The sequence below is a fragment of the Argiope bruennichi genome, chromosome 10, assembly GCF_947563725.1.
Source record: "Argiope bruennichi chromosome 10, qqArgBrue1.1, whole genome shotgun sequence".
Lineage (NCBI taxonomy): Eukaryota > Metazoa > Arthropoda > Arachnida > Araneae > Araneidae > Argiope > Argiope bruennichi.
Window position 1 is genome coordinate 105,946,514 of NC_079160.1, and position 18,813 is coordinate 105,965,326.

At 29.4% G+C, this 18,813-nt stretch overlaps 1 protein-coding gene across 1 annotated transcript in view; it reads right to left on the reverse strand.

The window, feature by feature from the left end:
* Positions 1-18,813, reverse strand: part of LOC129987697 (loricrin-like) — a 61,399-nt gene that overhangs the window by 17,508 nt on the left and 25,078 nt on the right. The window contains exons 24-51 of the mRNA XM_056095647.1: positions 18,407-18,421; positions 18,032-18,046; positions 17,885-17,899; positions 15,761-15,775; positions 15,186-15,200; positions 15,066-15,080; positions 14,865-14,879; positions 14,736-14,750; positions 14,449-14,463; positions 14,307-14,321; positions 13,175-13,189; positions 12,889-12,903; positions 12,547-12,561; positions 10,869-10,883; positions 10,576-10,590; positions 10,439-10,453; positions 3,253-3,267; positions 3,124-3,138; positions 2,984-2,998; positions 2,842-2,856; positions 2,704-2,718; positions 2,570-2,584; positions 2,421-2,435; positions 2,093-2,107; positions 1,541-1,555; positions 452-466; positions 287-301; positions 25-39 (exon numbers count right to left, since the gene is read on the reverse strand). Coding sequence (XP_055951622.1) covers positions 25-39; positions 287-301; positions 452-466; positions 1,541-1,555; positions 2,093-2,107; positions 2,421-2,435; positions 2,570-2,584; positions 2,704-2,718; positions 2,842-2,856; positions 2,984-2,998; positions 3,124-3,138; positions 3,253-3,267; positions 10,439-10,453; positions 10,576-10,590; positions 10,869-10,883; positions 12,547-12,561; positions 12,889-12,903; positions 13,175-13,189; positions 14,307-14,321; positions 14,449-14,463; positions 14,736-14,750; positions 14,865-14,879; positions 15,066-15,080; positions 15,186-15,200; positions 15,761-15,775; positions 17,885-17,899; positions 18,032-18,046; positions 18,407-18,421 — 420 coding nt within the window. The remainder of the gene's footprint in view (positions 1-24; positions 40-286; positions 302-451; positions 467-1,540; positions 1,556-2,092; positions 2,108-2,420; positions 2,436-2,569; positions 2,585-2,703; positions 2,719-2,841; positions 2,857-2,983; positions 2,999-3,123; positions 3,139-3,252; positions 3,268-10,438; positions 10,454-10,575; positions 10,591-10,868; positions 10,884-12,546; positions 12,562-12,888; positions 12,904-13,174; positions 13,190-14,306; positions 14,322-14,448; positions 14,464-14,735; positions 14,751-14,864; positions 14,880-15,065; positions 15,081-15,185; positions 15,201-15,760; positions 15,776-17,884; positions 17,900-18,031; positions 18,047-18,406; positions 18,422-18,813) is intronic.

Consider the following 18,813-nt stretch of genomic DNA (forward strand, 5'->3'; position numbering starts at 1 on the left):
GATTTATATAAAATATATATTTACCTCCTGACATACCGCCTATAAATAGAATAAGAATGATAGAGTTTAGATATTATAATTTTCTGATATCAAAATATTATTGAATAAAAACATCTCTTGTTCTAAAAATATTTTTATAATCAATATTAGAAAGAAATACAAGAAGAATGATACGATTACATCTCAAATATTATGGTTTAATTTTAAGAAAGAAAAATATTTCAGAACAAAATAGAAATTTTAGAGGCAAGTTCTTGTTAATGTTAGAAGGAATTAAAATATTTACCTCCAGTCATTTTGCCTGAAAAAGAAAAAAAAAATTGATTTTAGATAATATGGTTTAATTTTTCAGTACGAAAAATTTTATTGAATCCAGCTTATTTTGTGTTCAGAATTTTATGATAATCAAAGAATAAGAAAGAATCAAATATATGAAAGAAAAAATATTCACCTCCAGATTTGCCTCCTAGAAAAGCAACGAGGAAAGAAAATGTGAGATATTGACTTAATTTTCAGAGAATAAGAAATTTCAATACTAAAAAGAAATTTCATATTCAGATTTTTATAATAGCTGCTCTAAAAATAATATTCATTTCCAGACATATCACTTGAACAAAACATAAAGCATACATTTTAAAGTGTTTAATAGATTTTGTATAAAAATATATTTTTTTTTTTTGGTACGATGAATTATCTCTTTGTTTTTCAATTTTTTATGAATGCTGTCCAATTAAATGAAATAATTGTTTATTTCTTTAATTTTTTTACTCTTAGACATATACTTCTAATGCCTAATTTTCATTAAATAAGAGTGTCAATGATATGAAAATGGTTGGAATTCTTCAAAGATTAATAATAGTAATTTTATTTAAATTTTGAATTTTTATATGAGCTAACAAATATATAGCTGCCAATTAATGAAATGAATGTTCTTGTTGCATTCAAATATAAATAACAAAAATCTCAAGCATCGATATGTAACATTATTCCCTAAAAATTAAGGAATTATAATTTTAAGAAGGAAAAAAACTGTTGATTGAGATTAGATAGAAATTTTACTAACTTAGATTATTTAGAAAATTTAAGCAAACAATTATTTGAGAATTAGAAAATTGTAAATTGATAGTAAAATAATATAGACAACTTAATGACATTGCGCCAGTTCTTTTTATGTAAAACTAATGAATTACATTTGAATTGATTATTAAAAATGTGGAGCCAGAAAATCGTAATGCTATTACAGAAAATGAGTCAGTATTATGTGAGCTGGATATTAAAGACGATATTTCAAAGATGAAGAAATGACTCATATTCCGATAAATAATGGTTCATTCTGCGTATTTTTGCAAATATAGCTTAAGATTTATACTGATATTGTACAAAGTATATTAGCTTTATTTAAATTAATTTAGACGGAAAATATAATTAATATAACTATAGAAAAAATTTCTGCAATAATATTAAATTCCTGGAAAGAAAATAATAATTCCTCCCTAATTATATTCAGTTTCACTTTTTATCAAGACATTCAGTTACATACCTCCAGATAAGTCATCTAAAAAAAGAAAACAAAAATATAAATAATTTTTTGAGAATAAATATTTTTTATAAAAAATATAAAATACAAAAATATTAATATAAAATAATATAATATTATATATAATATAAAATAATATTAATATAAAATATAAAAAATATAAAAATAGTTTTATAAAAAATATTTATAAAGTTGATGATTTATTATATTCGTTGAAAAAAGAATAGTTATTTCTGAAGAGAAGCAAAGCGTACATTTTAGCTAATATGATTTAATTTGAAAAACTTATAACAAAGTAAATTATTTTAATTATCATTCATAGCATTTCACACAGGAAATTATATATTCATAAAACTCTGTTTTATGAATATATAAATATTCATAAAACAGGAGTGTAAATATTTGTCTCCAAACATATGTCGCTTGAAAAACAATGCGAAGCATGCATTTACAACGATAAGATATAATTTTTCAAACAAAAAAGTTATGAAGGCAAATAATTTGATTATTATTTCTATTATGATGACAATCAATACGAGAGAAATAAATATTTACCTCCAGACAGGCCACCTGAAAAGCAATTCAAGATGTAAATTTTAGACAATATGATTGAACTATAGAAAGAAAAAGTTGCGAAGAAAAAAAAACTAATACTCAGATTTACATTAAAATTACCAAGAAAAGAATAAATAAATAACATGCTCTAAACATGTTATATATTTGTTTTAAATTGCAAACATGTGACATAAAGAATAATGCAAAGTGGATTGTCTGTAAAATTTAATTTCAATCTTATAATTTAATTTTTTCTAAAAAAAGTTGCGAAGGAAAATAAATTTTAATTAATATTCAGAAAATTGGCACGAGAAGATTAAATACTTACCTCCTGACATGCCACCTAAAATATAATGAAAAGGTTCGTTTTAAAGAAAATAATTTTTACCAATTTTTAAACAATTTTATTTTTAAAAAGAAATAATAATTAATATTCATGTTGCTATGAAAATTTCGGTGAGAATAATAAATATTCACCTCCAGATTTTCCACCTGAAAAATAATAAAACATACATTTTAGACAGTATAATTTTTTAAAAGAAAAAATGTAGAAAGGAAAAGAGAATTTAATTATTTTTCAAGCAATTGTCCCGAAGAAATTGAATATTTACCTCCAGACAGATCACCTGAAAGAAATGAAAAGATTGTATTATAGATATATGATTCAATTTTTTAAAAAAAATACGATAGAAAAATAATAATATTAAGATATTCAAGATCTTTGTAGTCACAAAAATACAAATATTTACCTCCAGACATTCCACCTGAAAAATAATTAAAAGTATGAATTTCAGTAAATATGATTTAAATTTGAAACAAAAGTTACGAAGAAAAATGAATTAAATTATTATTTAGATTTTTATGAAAAGTTCTACGAGAATTAATATTTACCTCCAGATTTGCCACCTAAAAGATAATGTAAATTGTGCATTTTAGGCAATATTATTTACTTTTTTTAAAAATGAATGTTACAAAGAAAATGATAATTTAAGTATTATTCAGAATTTTTTTTGACAAGAACAAATATTTACCTCCAGACATACCACCTGGAAAAAAAATCCAAAGTATGCATTTTAGATAATATGATTAAATTTTAAATATAAAAAATTATTGTTATTCCATTTATTATGAAATTTTCCACAAGAAAAAAAAGTATTTACCTCCAGATAAGCCACCTGAAAAAATATGCAATGAATGTATTTGAAATATAATGCAGTTTTTGAAAAAAAATTACAAAATAAAAAATTGAAATCTGCTATCGCAAATTTCAAGTTATCATGTGAGAAACATTTTTTTCGATGAATTGCTTAGAGCTAGAAAGCGATACTTGAAACTCAGAATCGAAACGGAGACGTTTTGCTTTGAACGTTGATGGTTGTGATTCAGAAATTCAGAATCCAAATGGACACGTTCTGCTTTTGAAGTTGAGTGTTGCGATTGAGAATCTGCAACAGACTGCATACGTTTACGCTTTCTTCGTTCCCGTTATAAAGTATTTTACATACATGTTTAATTCGACCAGTTTCTAATTTTAAATTTTCGTCATTCGCTTTTGTTGATTGAAGGTTTTGTCTTTGAAAGTTTGATTGAAGGTTTTGTTCCGACCTCTGTTTACTCTTTCGTTTTTTTCTTCATCGGGAGAAAGCTTAGGACGTCCCATTTATAATTTATTCATTACCTACGCGATTTCGAGCTTCAGACCCTCCCTAACCAAAACAACATCATGTTCTTTTTCCGTTCTCGCTTCCGTAAGCGACGTACGTAATTACGTTACGTAAGTGACGAAAATATGGTATTGTTCGATAGAGGACATGTAATGTATCGATCCCAGTCGTAAAGAGAGTTTTTGCAAAAATGTGGTCGAAGACATCGTTCGAAAATTCAAATTTTTACAACTTTGTGAGACAGTAAATCGCGATTCACTCGGAGTAGCAACGTGAAACTCGTACCGTTACGTGCATTTCGGCGAATACTATCCAACGAAATTCAATATAACTCGAATTTGTAAATTTCGGGACCCGATCTCGGACCCTATGGAGACCAGAGTTTCGGTAAAAGTGTCATTCGACTCTACTCTCGAGACGAATGTTTAGACGGGTGCACTCGTCTCTGCGTTGCATAGAAGCTGAAATAACAACTTCCGGTCTGACCGGAAGTTGACTTCATCGACATCCCGAGACCCATAGGAACTCTATGGTATCGATCCGACATTGATTTGACCAATATTAAGCAAAATTCTTACTGCGCATGCGCATTGGATCCAAAATTTTCGGGGGCTTAAAGGATCCCCAGGGGACCTTGTAAGTGAAAACCCATGTCTCTCATATGTAGTTTACGAGATATAACGAAAAAACATCTGCGCATGCGCAGTAGAGGACTCCAGGGGATCTTTTAAAGCCCCGTAGGATAACTATGGTGAAAACCCATTGTCTCTAACATATATAATTTACGAGATATAACGAAAACCATCTGCGCATGCGTAGTAGATGACTCCATGGGGGGGGGTCTTCTATAGTCCCTTAGGATTAGTATGGTGAAAACCCCATTTCTCTACCAGAAGGTCAACCTTTTAGAAACGCATCTGCTTTCAAAGAAGCATACATAATAATAATGCAATACTGATAAAAGCAGGTGAAGCAGATGAGCATGAATATTGCCATTTATGCTTTATTCCCTATAGAAAATATATATTTGCTTGTAACCAATGAGTAAGATGAAATTTCTTTTCCGGACATTAGTGCAGTTTTAATTACATAATAGTTGCACTAAGACTGTTCATAGACCTGTATTGCATGACACACACTTGGTCGGATAAAAGGGGAATAACTGCCCCAGTAGCCTTTTCTGAATAGATTTTGCATCAAATAATTTAACAGCTCTTATTTTTTTTTTGTTTTCTTCTTTTTACTTCAAAAATCCGTATATTTCCAAGCAATAACAATGGAAGCAATAACAGATGAGTTACCTTCTATGATGTTAGACCCTCCATCTGATGCTGATATCGGTTTATTACCACTTAGAAGAACCAAATCCTCTACTTCTATATCTCCAACAACATCAAATATTATAAAAAATATTCCAACTGGTGATAAAAGTATTCCAATGAAAGAACTTTGCCAGAGACTCCACAGCTTAATCAACAGTCGCCCATCAGATGGCATGCGCTCCCATTTGCCAGTATCAATTAAAATGGAAGCTAACCAAATCCTAGACCTTCTGCAGGATAGAATCTCAATAAACAATAAAAAGGAAAAAGGTATAGAAGTGGCAACCCAGGCAACAATTTCCCTAACGCATATAAAGGAAAAGGAGGAATATAGAAAAGCTAAGGAAAAATTACCTCTGGATAAGCAGTTATCAACAAATGCCATAAAGAAGCCTTCCTATGCAGAGGTGGCTAAATTAAAAAATAGAAAAAAGAAACCAACAATGCTTCTCTATCCAACAGAAGAAAACGACAAAACTATTGAATCAATTCTAAGAGAAGAATTGAAGGAAGACGGGCCCAATTTCAAAATCAGGACGGTGAGAAAACTTCAAAATAAAGGGCTGGCTATTGTATGTGACAAGGAGCCTGAATTTGACCAATTGAAGAAAACAATCGAATCTAATGATTCTCTTAAAAAGAATATAACTGTAAGATTGCCAGGAAAAAGATTACCAAGCCTAATAATATACGATCTACCCAATGACACTACAAATAAAGATGTCCAAATGGCGATGAAAGCTTACACTAATATGCAGGAGGATCTGCGACTCCGATTCAAAATGAAAGGCCGCAGAGAAGGAACAAGCAATTGGATTCTGGAAACTCCCGGTGAGGTTCTCCATACGCTTAAACAACTTAAAAAGATTCCTATAAACTGGTCCATGTACCAGATGAAAGAATTCTTTCATGTCAAGAGGTACTCGACTTGTCAAGCCTATGGCCACACAGCCTTTTCAAAAGAATGCAAGTTCACTACGCCTTTTTGTGGTTGTTGTGGTTATAGACACCACAGCAGAAGCTGCAGAAGTGAAGATTCCAACTGCATTAACTGCTACGAGAGCAACAGATTGAGAGGTACTAACTTCAACGTGCGGCACAACGCCATCGACAATCAATGCCCCTGCTACCAAAAAGAGGTAGCAGCTTATAAAAAATCAAGGGACTATTATTAGTATGGACAGTATTAATTTTGAAAATTCTTCCTTTCCCTTTAACATCGCGACAGCCTCTACTCAAGACCCACTAAAAATACTCCAAATAAATTTAGCTAGAGCCAAAGCATCCACCAACCAGCTTCATTTGACAGCAAGCACGATTAAACCGGATATCATCCTAGTGCAAGAACAATACCATTATAACTACGAAATCCCTGGAATTCCAAATTCATGGAAAACGTTTAGTTCCACTAACCAGAAAGCTGCAATTCTCATCCCGTCAGCCCAAATAAAAAGTGCTCTATTGGCAACAAAAGTCAACGTGGTAGCTGTAAAAATTCAAACATCCTCCTATCCCATCACAATAATTTCTGCCTACTCTTCACCAGCACAAGATGTCAGCACAACTCTCCAAGAAATCCAAGAGATCATTACCAGCCTCCCGGAGGAAAAGATTATCATCGGTGCTGATCTCAATGGGCACAACACCCTTTGGGGGTACAGATCCAATGACAACAGAGGCAATGAAGTCTTGGATTTTATCTTAGCAAATAATTTATACATCTTAAATAAACCAGATGCTCCACCAACTTTCCAAAGAAATAACAGCATTGGCTGGCCAGATCTGACATTATGTTCCCAATCAATTATAGATTCTTCCATTAACTGGGAGGTTCTGGATGATATCTCCTTAAGTGACCATAGATATATACAAACAACAATAGCATCCACTATAGCTAACCAGTTCTACAAAAGATACAAGACACGCCATGGGAATCATCCCAGATTTCTCAATATACTTGGTAAAGATATTTATTATCTAGAAAATAAAATAGCAACAGCAAGAAATTCCAGAGAGCTAAATGACGCTACAATAGTTCTTCAAAACTCTATTATTAATGCCTGCAACAAAACCTTTAAGATCAAAAAACAGCTTTTGTTAACGAAACCAAACTGGTGGACAGAAAAATTGGAAATTCATAAAAAGAAAGTAAGAGTACTAAGAAAGAGAGCACAGAGGGCACCAGAAATTGAAAAGCAGTGGAGATACCAGATCTTCAAGAAAGAAAAAACAGAGTACAAAAAACATATTAAAAAAGCAAAAAACACGGGCTGGAGAAATTTCTGCAGTTCAGCCTCCAACCCATATGGAAAGCATTACAAAGCCGCCTTCCGGAAATCTGTTTTCCCATCTCAAATTCCATACCTGATGAACAGTAACCCAAAAGGAAGTCTGAAGGAAGCAGCGCAAACCATCTTGGACCAGATTTTTCCATCTCCTGCTATTTCAACTAACTATAATTTAAACACTTCAACGCAGCCACTTGACCCTCCATTTTCCCTCCAAGAAATTTCAATGATTTTAGACAACCTTCCGTCAGGTAAAGCTCCCGGTATTGATGGAATTGACAACCTCCTTCTTAAAATTATACACAAGCGCTTTCATAATATCTTCCCAACTCTCTTTAATAAGTGCCTAGAATTGAGTTGCTTCCCAGATTCCCTGAAAATAGGAAATATTATTTTATTCCAAAAACAAGGAAAAGATCAGAGACTGGCATCTTCATATCGACCCATTTCTCTCCTGCCAACAATCGGGAAGGTGCTAGAGAAATTAATGACCCAAAGGTTAACTTATCATCTTGAGACCACTAATAGCCTCAGCGAGCGTCAACATGGGTTTAGGGAAGGTAAATCAGTAGACACAGCCATCCATGAGCTGATAAACAAAATCCAAGCTGCAAGAAGAGAGGGCAAGCATGTCTTAGTGCTCTCTATAGATATAAAAGGAGCCTTTGACAACTTGCAACACAAAGAAATTCTCAAAAGTCTGGATGAAAGTCCCTGTCCTTTAAACATCAATCGCCTCTTTCACAGTCTTCCCCGAAACAGGAAAGTGACCCTAATGACTCCAGAAGGTAGGGCCATGAAAGATCAGAAACAAGGCTGCCCTCAAGGATCATGCAGTGGTCCCGCTCTCTGGAATCTCGTAGCCAACGAAATTCTCAAGCAGGTCTGGCCAGAAAATGTACACATCCAAGCCTTTGCAGATGAGTTTGTACTGGTTATCGAAGCGGACACAAAAAATAGCCTGGAAAGAGAAACTGAACTTGCAATAGCCAAATTTAACTCCTGGTGCTCAAATAATAAGCTTTCCATCTCCACGGAAAAAACAACCCATATTTTATTCAGCAAAATGGCGAGAGGCCCCAGAATCATGTGGAATGGAGACATCATTAAGAGAAATAAATCTATTAAATATCTAGGAGTCCACATTGATGACCAATTAAACTGGCTAGAACACATAGGAAAACAAGGAGAAAAGGCCATTAAAATGCACCAAAACCTCAAAAGAATCGCTGGAAGCACATGGGGAATCTCTCAGAAACACAAAAGAGTTCTTTACAAGACAGTAGTTGAGAGAATGCTCGCCCATGGTTCATCAGCGTGGTGTCTAAACCCAACATATAGAATGAAGAGGAAGCTCTCCACCATTCAGAGACCATTTCTTCTCTATATTTCAGGTGTTTACCGTACAACTCCAACAGCAGCGCTACAAACCATTCTCGGCATTCCACCCCTGCACCTGCAATTACAGTTTGAAGCCAGACTAACGACAATATATCGCCTAAGAATCCCTCTTCCTCATAATATAACAGAGATACAACCAGAAGATCTAGAGAAGAAAACATCTGGTTGGTCTACTCACCCTTCACAGCATCTCAATCCCAACCAAATTTCATTGGAAGATGAAGGAATAAATTTATCTCAAATAAATTATATCAATATCTTCACAGATGGCTCAAAAACAGAACATGGAGTTGGAGCTGCGTTTTGTGTTCTGTTCAATGATACCTGGTCCTACCACTGGTCTGCAAAATTGAATGAGAACAATACCGTTTTCCAAGCTGAACTCACTGCACTTCATGAAGCAGTAAAATATACATCCCAGTTTTCAAACAATAATACTTTTAAAATACATGTTGACAATAGAGCTAGTATCATGGCATCTTCAAATCCAAAGAGCACAAACCAAAAAGCAAGAGAAATTTTTGGTGTCCTGCTTTCAAAACCAACAATAAAAATTTCATGGGTTAAAGCACATGCGGGCAATATAGGCAACGAAAAAGCAGATCAACTGGCAAAGGACGCAACGCAAAATGGGCAATTTTATATGCAAACAAAGATACCAAAACCACATATAAAAGCCCTCCTCCGGAAAGACATGCTTGAGGAATGGCAAGGATATTGGAGCAATGGTGTCACAGGCAGAAAAATTTTTAATATCCTACCTTCAATTAACCTTAATCCCACTAACTGGAACAGAGAGGAAATTATTTTCTTCTCAGAACACGGCCCTTTTCCTGCCTACCTCAAAAGGTTCAACCTGTCTGAGAGTGACCAGTGCAGTTGTGGTGGGATAGGCACCGCACTTCATTATGCTACGGAATGCATCCTTACAATCTCCTGGCATATGAAAAAACCATCACCAAGCCATGAACAGGAATGGCTGAAAAGAGTCGCCGGCAACTTCCTTTCCAGGCAAAAAATACACAGTATAATTAAATTTATAAGTGGAAATAGAGACCTATTCTCGCCTCCATAGCACTCAACATCAAGTCTCATACCAAAAAAGACTAAGGGGAAAAACAAGCACTGCAGCCTCCTGTCACACATTTCAATCAAACAGAGACACTACATTTCCATTTCTCAAATCATTTTCCATCTGATTTTTTTTAAACTGCATCTTGATCTACTATAACATAAAAAATGTGAACACAGATTATATGTATATTTTTACAAATTTTATCTCTCAATATGCATTATATTTCTAAGTTAATTACTACAAATTATAATTCTAAGTTGAAAAATGATGTAAACGGTCTCATCATAATATAATTTTTTATATAATTGTAAATTTTGTAAATAGTTATTTTTGTTTCGTTTTCCTACTGTAAATATTTTGTTAATTAAATAAAATTCCCGTAACATGCCTACCAAACCGTTCAGTGACCAGAATGGTCACGGATACGGGGGTATGAGACGGCGTTCTGTTCTGCTTTATTCCCTGCCAACGCGATTTCGGGCTTCAATTATTCAAAATCCCGTAACGAAAACAACATCATGTTCTCACATGATAGAAAAAAATCTGATTACCATTAAGAGCTCCATGAAAATTGTAACGAGAAAATAAATAATTACCTCCAGACATGCCGCCTAAAAATAATGCAAAGTGTGCATTTTAGTGAATAACAATACATTTTTAAAAAGAAAAAGTTACATTACAAAAAATAATAAATTTTCAGATTTTTCAAAATTAGAAATGAATAAATATTTACCTCCAGACTTGCCACCTGAAAAATAATATAAGTTTTTCATTTTAATCTATGATATGTAGTGTTAAAATTAAAATATAAATTGTGACATATCTCTAATTATTGTTCATAATCTTAACACATTTTCAGAAAATGATTAATATTTTACTAATAAACATAAATAATTAAATGCATAAAGCATATTTTAATCAATATTATTTAATATATTAAGGAATAAAATATAAAGGAGAAAATATAGAACTTTATTACTATTCATACTCTTTTCACAATTGTCAAGAAAAATCATAAATATTTACCCCCAGACAAGCCGCCTGATAAAAGAATAGAAAGCGTACATTTTAACCAATATTATTTTATATTAAATTTTAAATATAGAGGAAGAAACTAACTTTATTTATAGTTCATATTTTTATTTAAATTTTGAAGAAAAGTATAGATATTCACCTCCAGACATGTCACATGTAAGGCAAAAAAGGCATTTTTGAAATAGGATAGAATTTTTAAATTGAATAATATTATGGTAGGTAATTATGAATTACTAGCCAAATTTTTACTGTGGCTGTCGTAAAAAGCATAATTTTTTTTCTGCAGACATGCCGTCGGAAAAACAATGCGAATCATGCATTTCAGACCATATGATTTAATTTTTAAAATAGGAAGTAGTGGGGAAAAAATCATTTAAGTATTATTCAGATTTTTTCATTACAATTTTCAAACGATTGTTAAAAATTTCTTTCTAGATATTAAAATAAAAAATAACTTTAACTGTAAATTTGTAAAATTTTGGTTTAAATTTTAAATAGAGATACGAAATGGTAGATAATATCTTAGAAATTTTTTCAAATTCCAATTAACGATGGTAATAAGATTTGTATTTACCTTCAGACATGCAGATTTAAAAACTAAGTTAAATGTACATTTTAAGTATTTTGTTCAATATTCGTCGAAAAAATTATGTTAAAATGAAAAAAAAACATTCTTTCTTTCTTTTTTTTTTTTTTTTTTTTTTTTTTTTTTTTTAGTTTTCTTAAAATATATAGCAGTAGTTAATGTATTTTATTTTTGTTATGGGAGTAATATATATATATACATTAAACTCCAAACATGTCACTTTAAAACAATTTGATATTTACATTATAATGATTGTGATAATTTTCGAAAACAAAAGGGTAAGGTACATTATTTTGTGTTCAGATTAATTTCACTTTTGTTACAAGAAATATATTTTTTTATTTCTATCTAAGCATTAAAGTTAAAAATTATTTTCATGAGTAATTTTTTATGAGTAATTTTTTTGAAAGGAAATTAAATATTCACTGAAAAAGATGCATTTCTGTCTAAATACTAGAATCAAAACCAAATTTTTAAAAACAAAAGGGTAAGGTACATTATTTTGTGTGTCAAACTAATTTCACTTTTGTTGCAAGAATTATATTTTTTTTATTTCTGTTTAAGCATTAAAGTTAAAAATTATTTTCAATGATTATTACTTTTCAGAAAAAAAAGTGTCGAGAGTACAAAAAGTATCCTTTCACATTTAAGAGCTCAATAAAGTTATAAGCTTCTGTGATGGCTTTTTCTTCTTTAGTTTTGAGTGTGGTTCTACAAGATGGGGAGATGAAATCGGCAAGGGTACATTGGATATTACTTTATGAATGATACTTTATTTCGCGTTTGAGTAGACTACTATATGAAACGATATTTGAATATAGGAGCGACATGAAATAAGCAAAATTATGCGTTTTAGACCATCAGATTTAATTTAAAAAAGACATTTCATTGAAACTTAAATGAATTATTACACACAGGTTTATTAATTTGGTATAAGAAGTATAAATATTTAAATCAAGAATATCACTTGAAAAATAGTGCGAAGTATACAGTTTAGAAAACAAGAACATTTTAAAAAAGGAAAACATTATTACATAAGGAAAATATTATTAATATTTTTCTAATAAAGAAAAAAATATTTACCTCCTGACATGTCACCTGAAATATAAAGCAAAGATTGTATTTAAAAATACGAGGATGAATATGTACTTTTAAAAAAGTAATACTATGGAGAATAATTTAATTATAATTCAAATTTTATTCAGCTGTTGGAAAAAATAAATATATAAATATTTTTCTTCTGACATTCCGCCCAAGGAACAATGCGAAACGTTTATTTTAAAATAATATATTTTAATTTTCAGAAATAAAATGTTATGAGGAAAAGGATTAATAAATAAAATTATTATTTAGATCCAAGGAGAAAATTATTATCCAGATACGAAAGAATTGGAGATATTTATCAGGAGAAGTATGAATATTTACCTCCAGACTGGCCACCTAAAAACAATGTAAAAAGTGCATTTTAGATTTAGTGCATTTAATTTTAAAGAATACTATTTTACAATTATTAAAGAATAAAATAATACAATTTTTCTTAGCTCTCGTAAGATTCAAGAATATTAGCCTTCGAATAAGTATATCAAAAAATAATTTGTAGCGTGCTTCTTAAGCAATATGGTTTCATTCTCACAAAGAAAAATGTTATGGTGAAAAATAACTTAGGAATTATTGAAATTTTAATCACAATTATAATAAGAAAAATACTTACCTCCCGACATACCACCTGTGATAAAAAAGTTATGATAACCGGTTAGGTATTATGTTCAAATATTCTCGAAAAAATAGTGTTAATGTGAAAATAACTTCAATTTTAAACATTTTTTTTTTAGGTTTTACCACAGTAATTAATAAAATTTATTTTAGTTTTGTGAAATTCATATTCATTCATCTCAAACAAATGATATTTTAAGAAAAATTTAAAACTAACATTGTAGTAATTATGATATTATTTTCAAGAAATAAAAACATTTAAGAAAAACTAATCTTGATTTCAGGTTCAATGATATTTTTTGCATGATCTAAGTTATTTTTCTCCAAAATACTCACCTAAATAAAGATAACGAATGTTAGATTGCAATTATAACGTTAAAATTTCCGAAAAGAAATGTCCAGTGTACAAAAAAAGATATTTACACTTTTGAAAGTTCTATCAAAAAAATGAAAGGCTTCAATGTTTATTAAATTGTTGCCTTGTTTGCTGTTTCGTTTTGATTTCGTTCAGTAAGAAAGGAAAATCTTACACTGATTTTTATGTATAGGTGAATTATATTATAACTTTAAACGAGAAATTCTTATATAAATTGCTAGTGAAAATTTAAAATTGTAAATTTATTTCGAATATCAGGGAAGGTTTTGCTTTTTAAGTTTATTTATATAGGTGTCATAGGTGCCAGAAAAAAAGTGATTTTACATACAAAAATAATTATAACTAATTATTAAAATAAATGTATTCAACTTCCGCTTCGAAGTGTGGATAGTGCAATATAATGATGAAAACAACATGAATGACACGTGCGTTCAGAGCTCTCGGTTCGAGTCACGCTTTTTGCTTTATTGTTTTACTTGTATATATTTTGTACTTGTATGTATGTATTTTTTACTTGTATGTATGTATTTATATTTAATATTTTTGCTTTTGAAGTTTATCTGTATATTCGTTTTTCCTTAAAAAACGAGATCTTAAGTCAAAAAAATCATTATAACTAACTATTAGAGACTTTTCTCTCTCTCACTCTGGCAGTGTCATATAGCACCATTTAGGACACTATTTCCCCATGGTAAAATTAAAAGCAAAATTATTACTCTAATTAAAACTTTCCTGTATAAAAACAAATATTTACCTCCATTCATGCCACCTAAAAGAACAATAGTAAAACAAATTTTTTAAAATAATTGTTTATATATCAGAAAAAAATTATTGAACTTTTTTTTTCCTACAGTATTTTGTTTCAACAAAACTTTTCTGAAAAACATAATTCTTACCTCCAGATGAGCCACCTAAAAAAAGGAATTTTAAATATATATTTTAATATTTATAACTCTGTTTGAAAAAAGAAAATCATGGGAATAAAGAAATACTAAAATTCGAAAGACAGTTTTGTCTTCCATTTATTAAAAAATATGAAATATAAGAATGATTAGATTTGAAGTATTACAATGTATAAAATTGAAAATTGTAATTTAGTTTCAAAATGGAAAGCTATCAAATAATTTATCATATAGTTAATTAAAATTTCATAAAAAAGTAAGATAAAAATGTAAATATTCACCTCCATTCAGACCACCTAAAAATAATTTGAAACATCAGCGTTTAATTATTTTAGAAAAAAAAATTATTATTTGAATACTTTTCTGGGATCTCATTTTAATATGGATTTTCTATAAAAAAGTGTATTTACCTCCAGATGAGCCTCCTGAAAGACAACGTGAAGTACAAATTGTAGCATTTATGAACAAATAAAATGTTTATGCTAAGTGTTAAGATTTAATTTTTTATAAGAAGAATAATATGGCAAAAAATTATTTAGTCATTTTTACTTTATTACTTCATTTATTTTTTTTAAAAAAATACTAAAAATTTTAAAAATGTATGAATCTACCTCCATTCATGCCGCCTGAAAAAAGAATGCAAAAAAAAAATTACAAGCATTATTTATTTAGAAAAAGAAACATTTCGATTCGTTTGTTCAAAATATTATTTTAATGGACACGATTCTTACCTCCAGACAAGCCGCCTGAAAAAAATGTGAAATATAGTAAAAATTGATGAAAAGAAGAAAATAGAATATAAATTAATTTTCACAATAGAACAATTATGTTTAAAGGAAGCGTTAAGAGTTTTCTATATATCGATTTGTCTCGCTTTCTGGTGATTGAACATTCGTTTTGGTCAACAGGAACAAATTTGAATAATTTGATTTTAAATCTCTTTTGTTGAAACAAATTTAAAATGCTAAGGAAGTAAAGTTTTTGTATTAGGTATTAAGATTTAATTACGACTGAGAAAAATATTTTGTGAAAGTATAAGATAAGTATTTAGTTTTAGATTTTTATCGCATTTTTTTGTAAAAATAATTAAAAATTATATATATATATATATATATATATATATATATATATATATAAAATCACATTTTCTGTACTTAATATATATATATATATATAGCCACCGAAAGAATAATGCATAGAATAAATTTTTACGAAAACTAGTTATTTATCAGAAAAATGTATTATTGAAAAAAATTCTCACATACATTTTTTTAATAATTTTTTTTTTATAAAACTTAATTCTTACCTCCAGACAGGCCACCTGAAAAAGCAGATTGATATATACATTTAAGAAGTATATTTAATTTTGGAAAATGGAATCTTTTTTATAAAGAATCCTTCAAGATGTAATTTTACTTCTCACTTCTTGGAATAAATCCGACATGTAAAGCATACTGTTAATAGGTTAGTGTTAGGGATTGCAATACCGGACCAAAATTTCAATACCGGTATTCGGTATTTTTTAAATCTTAATACCGGGATACCGGTTTTAATACCGGTATTAGAAATTTTAGAAAAAGAAAGAAAACACAGGTGTTTCTTTGTTTTATTTGTCAGTTTTGTTAGAGAGTGTAAATATCACAAAAAATAATTTGTAACTTATAAATTCTAACAGTATATAATCACCAAAAAGTAAAGAAACACCTTATTTATTTAAATCACAAAAAAGTGTAAATGTCAATATTCAGTCTGTGGTGCTATTACAAATTTTTGAAATGTGATCTTAAAAAAAACATAATGTATCAATTGTACTGTCATTAAGCGTGAAAAGTAATTTTGTGTAAAAATGACCAGCTGTCGAAAACGCCTTTTCGGTATCTACGCTAGCTGGTGGTACTGTTAGCAATGCGCGATATATTTTTTTCAAGTATTTACCTCTAAATCCCTCATCTTCAAATAAATCGATTTCTCGCCGGATGGTTTTGGATATAGCTGATTTCTGTATTGTATTTTGGTTCGTTGAAGATTTTTTTTATTTATCGCTAATTCTAATTTTTGTTCAAGAGACAATTCCTTTTCACTATCGACATTAGTGTCATCATAATCTTCGATAATTGTACCGAATTCTTCTGAATGCAGATAGGTTTGTGGGTAAAAAATTTTAAAAAAATTTACTTAATCAGGCTTAATCAGGTTTACAGACTTAATCAGGTTTGAACTGGTTATTTTCTTTTCTTCTTTTTCATTTTCATTTTTAAAATCATTATAATTAAGTAAATACAATAAGGCATTTTCTATTTCGGTGTGCCTGTCTTCTGTGCGATTTTTCAATGTAATATATAATTCTTCAGATAGTGATGTGCGCTGTTCTTTCAGTGACTGCAACATGAAATTTATTGTTGCATTAGCTGTTATTAAAATCTCTCCGACATAATGCCTCAATAGTCAGTTTTATTGGAAGTAGAGCTGATATAGTTCTGGATATTAAGTCCAATTCACTATCTGAAAAAATAATTTACAGGTTTAAATCGATTATTGCTTTTTGGATTGGATTTCGCAGTTCCAAAAATGGTTCCATCATTAGGAGTAAACTGTTCCAACGTATTTTAAAATCTAATATTAACATACATTCTGATTTATTTTTAGTTAGTATATATTTTAGTAATATATCCTTTTTTATAGGGGAAAGTTTAAATATCTTATCAATTTTTCGAACTTTATAAATTATAAGAAGCAATTCTTGATAGATTAATATTTCATCGTCATTAGCAATATCTTCTTCAACAATTACATTGTCATTATCTTCATTGCCAATATCACTCTCACTTTTACTCTCTTCAAAGTTGGAATAAGAAGTTTCTATATCCACAGTATTTTGATTCTTCTATTCTTTATTTTTTTGGTATAATACATCTATTACTCCTAAATGAATTCCATGTGCATAGCACAACTGCTGATTTGCACCAATCAACTTTCCAACTTTTTTCATAATTGTTGCTCCATCAGTCGTTATGGATACAATATTTTCTTTCAGGGATAATCCATGTTTCTCTAATTTAGATTTAAGCAATTAATTAAGCCATTAATTGGCTAACTAATTTCGCCCGTTAGGGAGACATAAAAACAAAAATGTATACTATTTTGCTCTGTTCGCGATCCTTGAACATATAGTGGAGACCATTTTAAAAATTTCTAGTAAATACCGAAAAACCGGTATTTAAACTCGTGAATACCGGTATTACAAAATTGTACAAATTGCTCAAAATACCGGTATTCGGTATCCCGGTATACCGGTATTGCAATCCCTAGTTAGTTTTTAATTTTGATAAGAAAGATATCTTCTTAATAAATATGTTAATCATCTACAATTTTGATAAATTATTACTGTATTTATAGAGAAATAGGAAAATAATAATAAACAAATAACTACCTCCATTCATGCCACCTGAAAGAACAATATGAAAGACAATTCGTAAGACTATTGCTTGCTTCTCAGAAAATATATATTTTTTCCAAAAATTCTTCCTAATTATTTTTTTATATTAAAGTATAAATTTTTATAGGGAAGTCATCTTACCTCCAGACATGCCTCCTGGAATAGAAATATGATATATGAAATGCAGAATTTATCAGTGTAATACGAGAATGTAAAATTACGAAGAAAAACTTGTCTTAAGAAACAATTTTGCTGGATATTACGATTTAATTTTAAATTAAAAATTAATGTTAAAAATAATAGAAATAATAATTTCGTATTTTTTTAACATTTTTTTTAGAAAAAAAAACTTTTAAAAATTCTCCTCAATTCATACAGAACGAAAGAAGAATTTAACGTATAAATTTTCATAATCGATGTTTATTATTATTAATTTTTTAGAAAACAAATTATAAAAGAACTTTTTTACTGATTTGTTATTTTCAATATAATTTTGTTGAAGAAAATGACTCTTACCTCCGGACGAGCCACCTGAAAAATTAAGGTCAATTAAATATTCAATAAATATCATAATTAATTTTAGATTCTGTCAAATTATAAAGATAAAGAAAAACTAATTTTGAAAGTTTAAATTTAATTCCTTTACCTGCATAGTATATGTCTTTAAAAATATATATGATATTTTGATACAAAATTTAATAGGGAAAGATCATGTAAACAACTTATTTCATTTTCTTCATTTCTGAAAGAAAATTAAACTGAATATTAATTTATTTCTGTGAACTAGTTTATGTTTTGAATGAATGTTTGTGAAAGCAAACGATTATTCAAAACCAGTTTTAAAACTTTTGTACTGTAATTGCTCATCTAGTTGAACAAAAGTTTTATTAGAAATCGTTTTCCCCATTTGGTTTTATAATAAA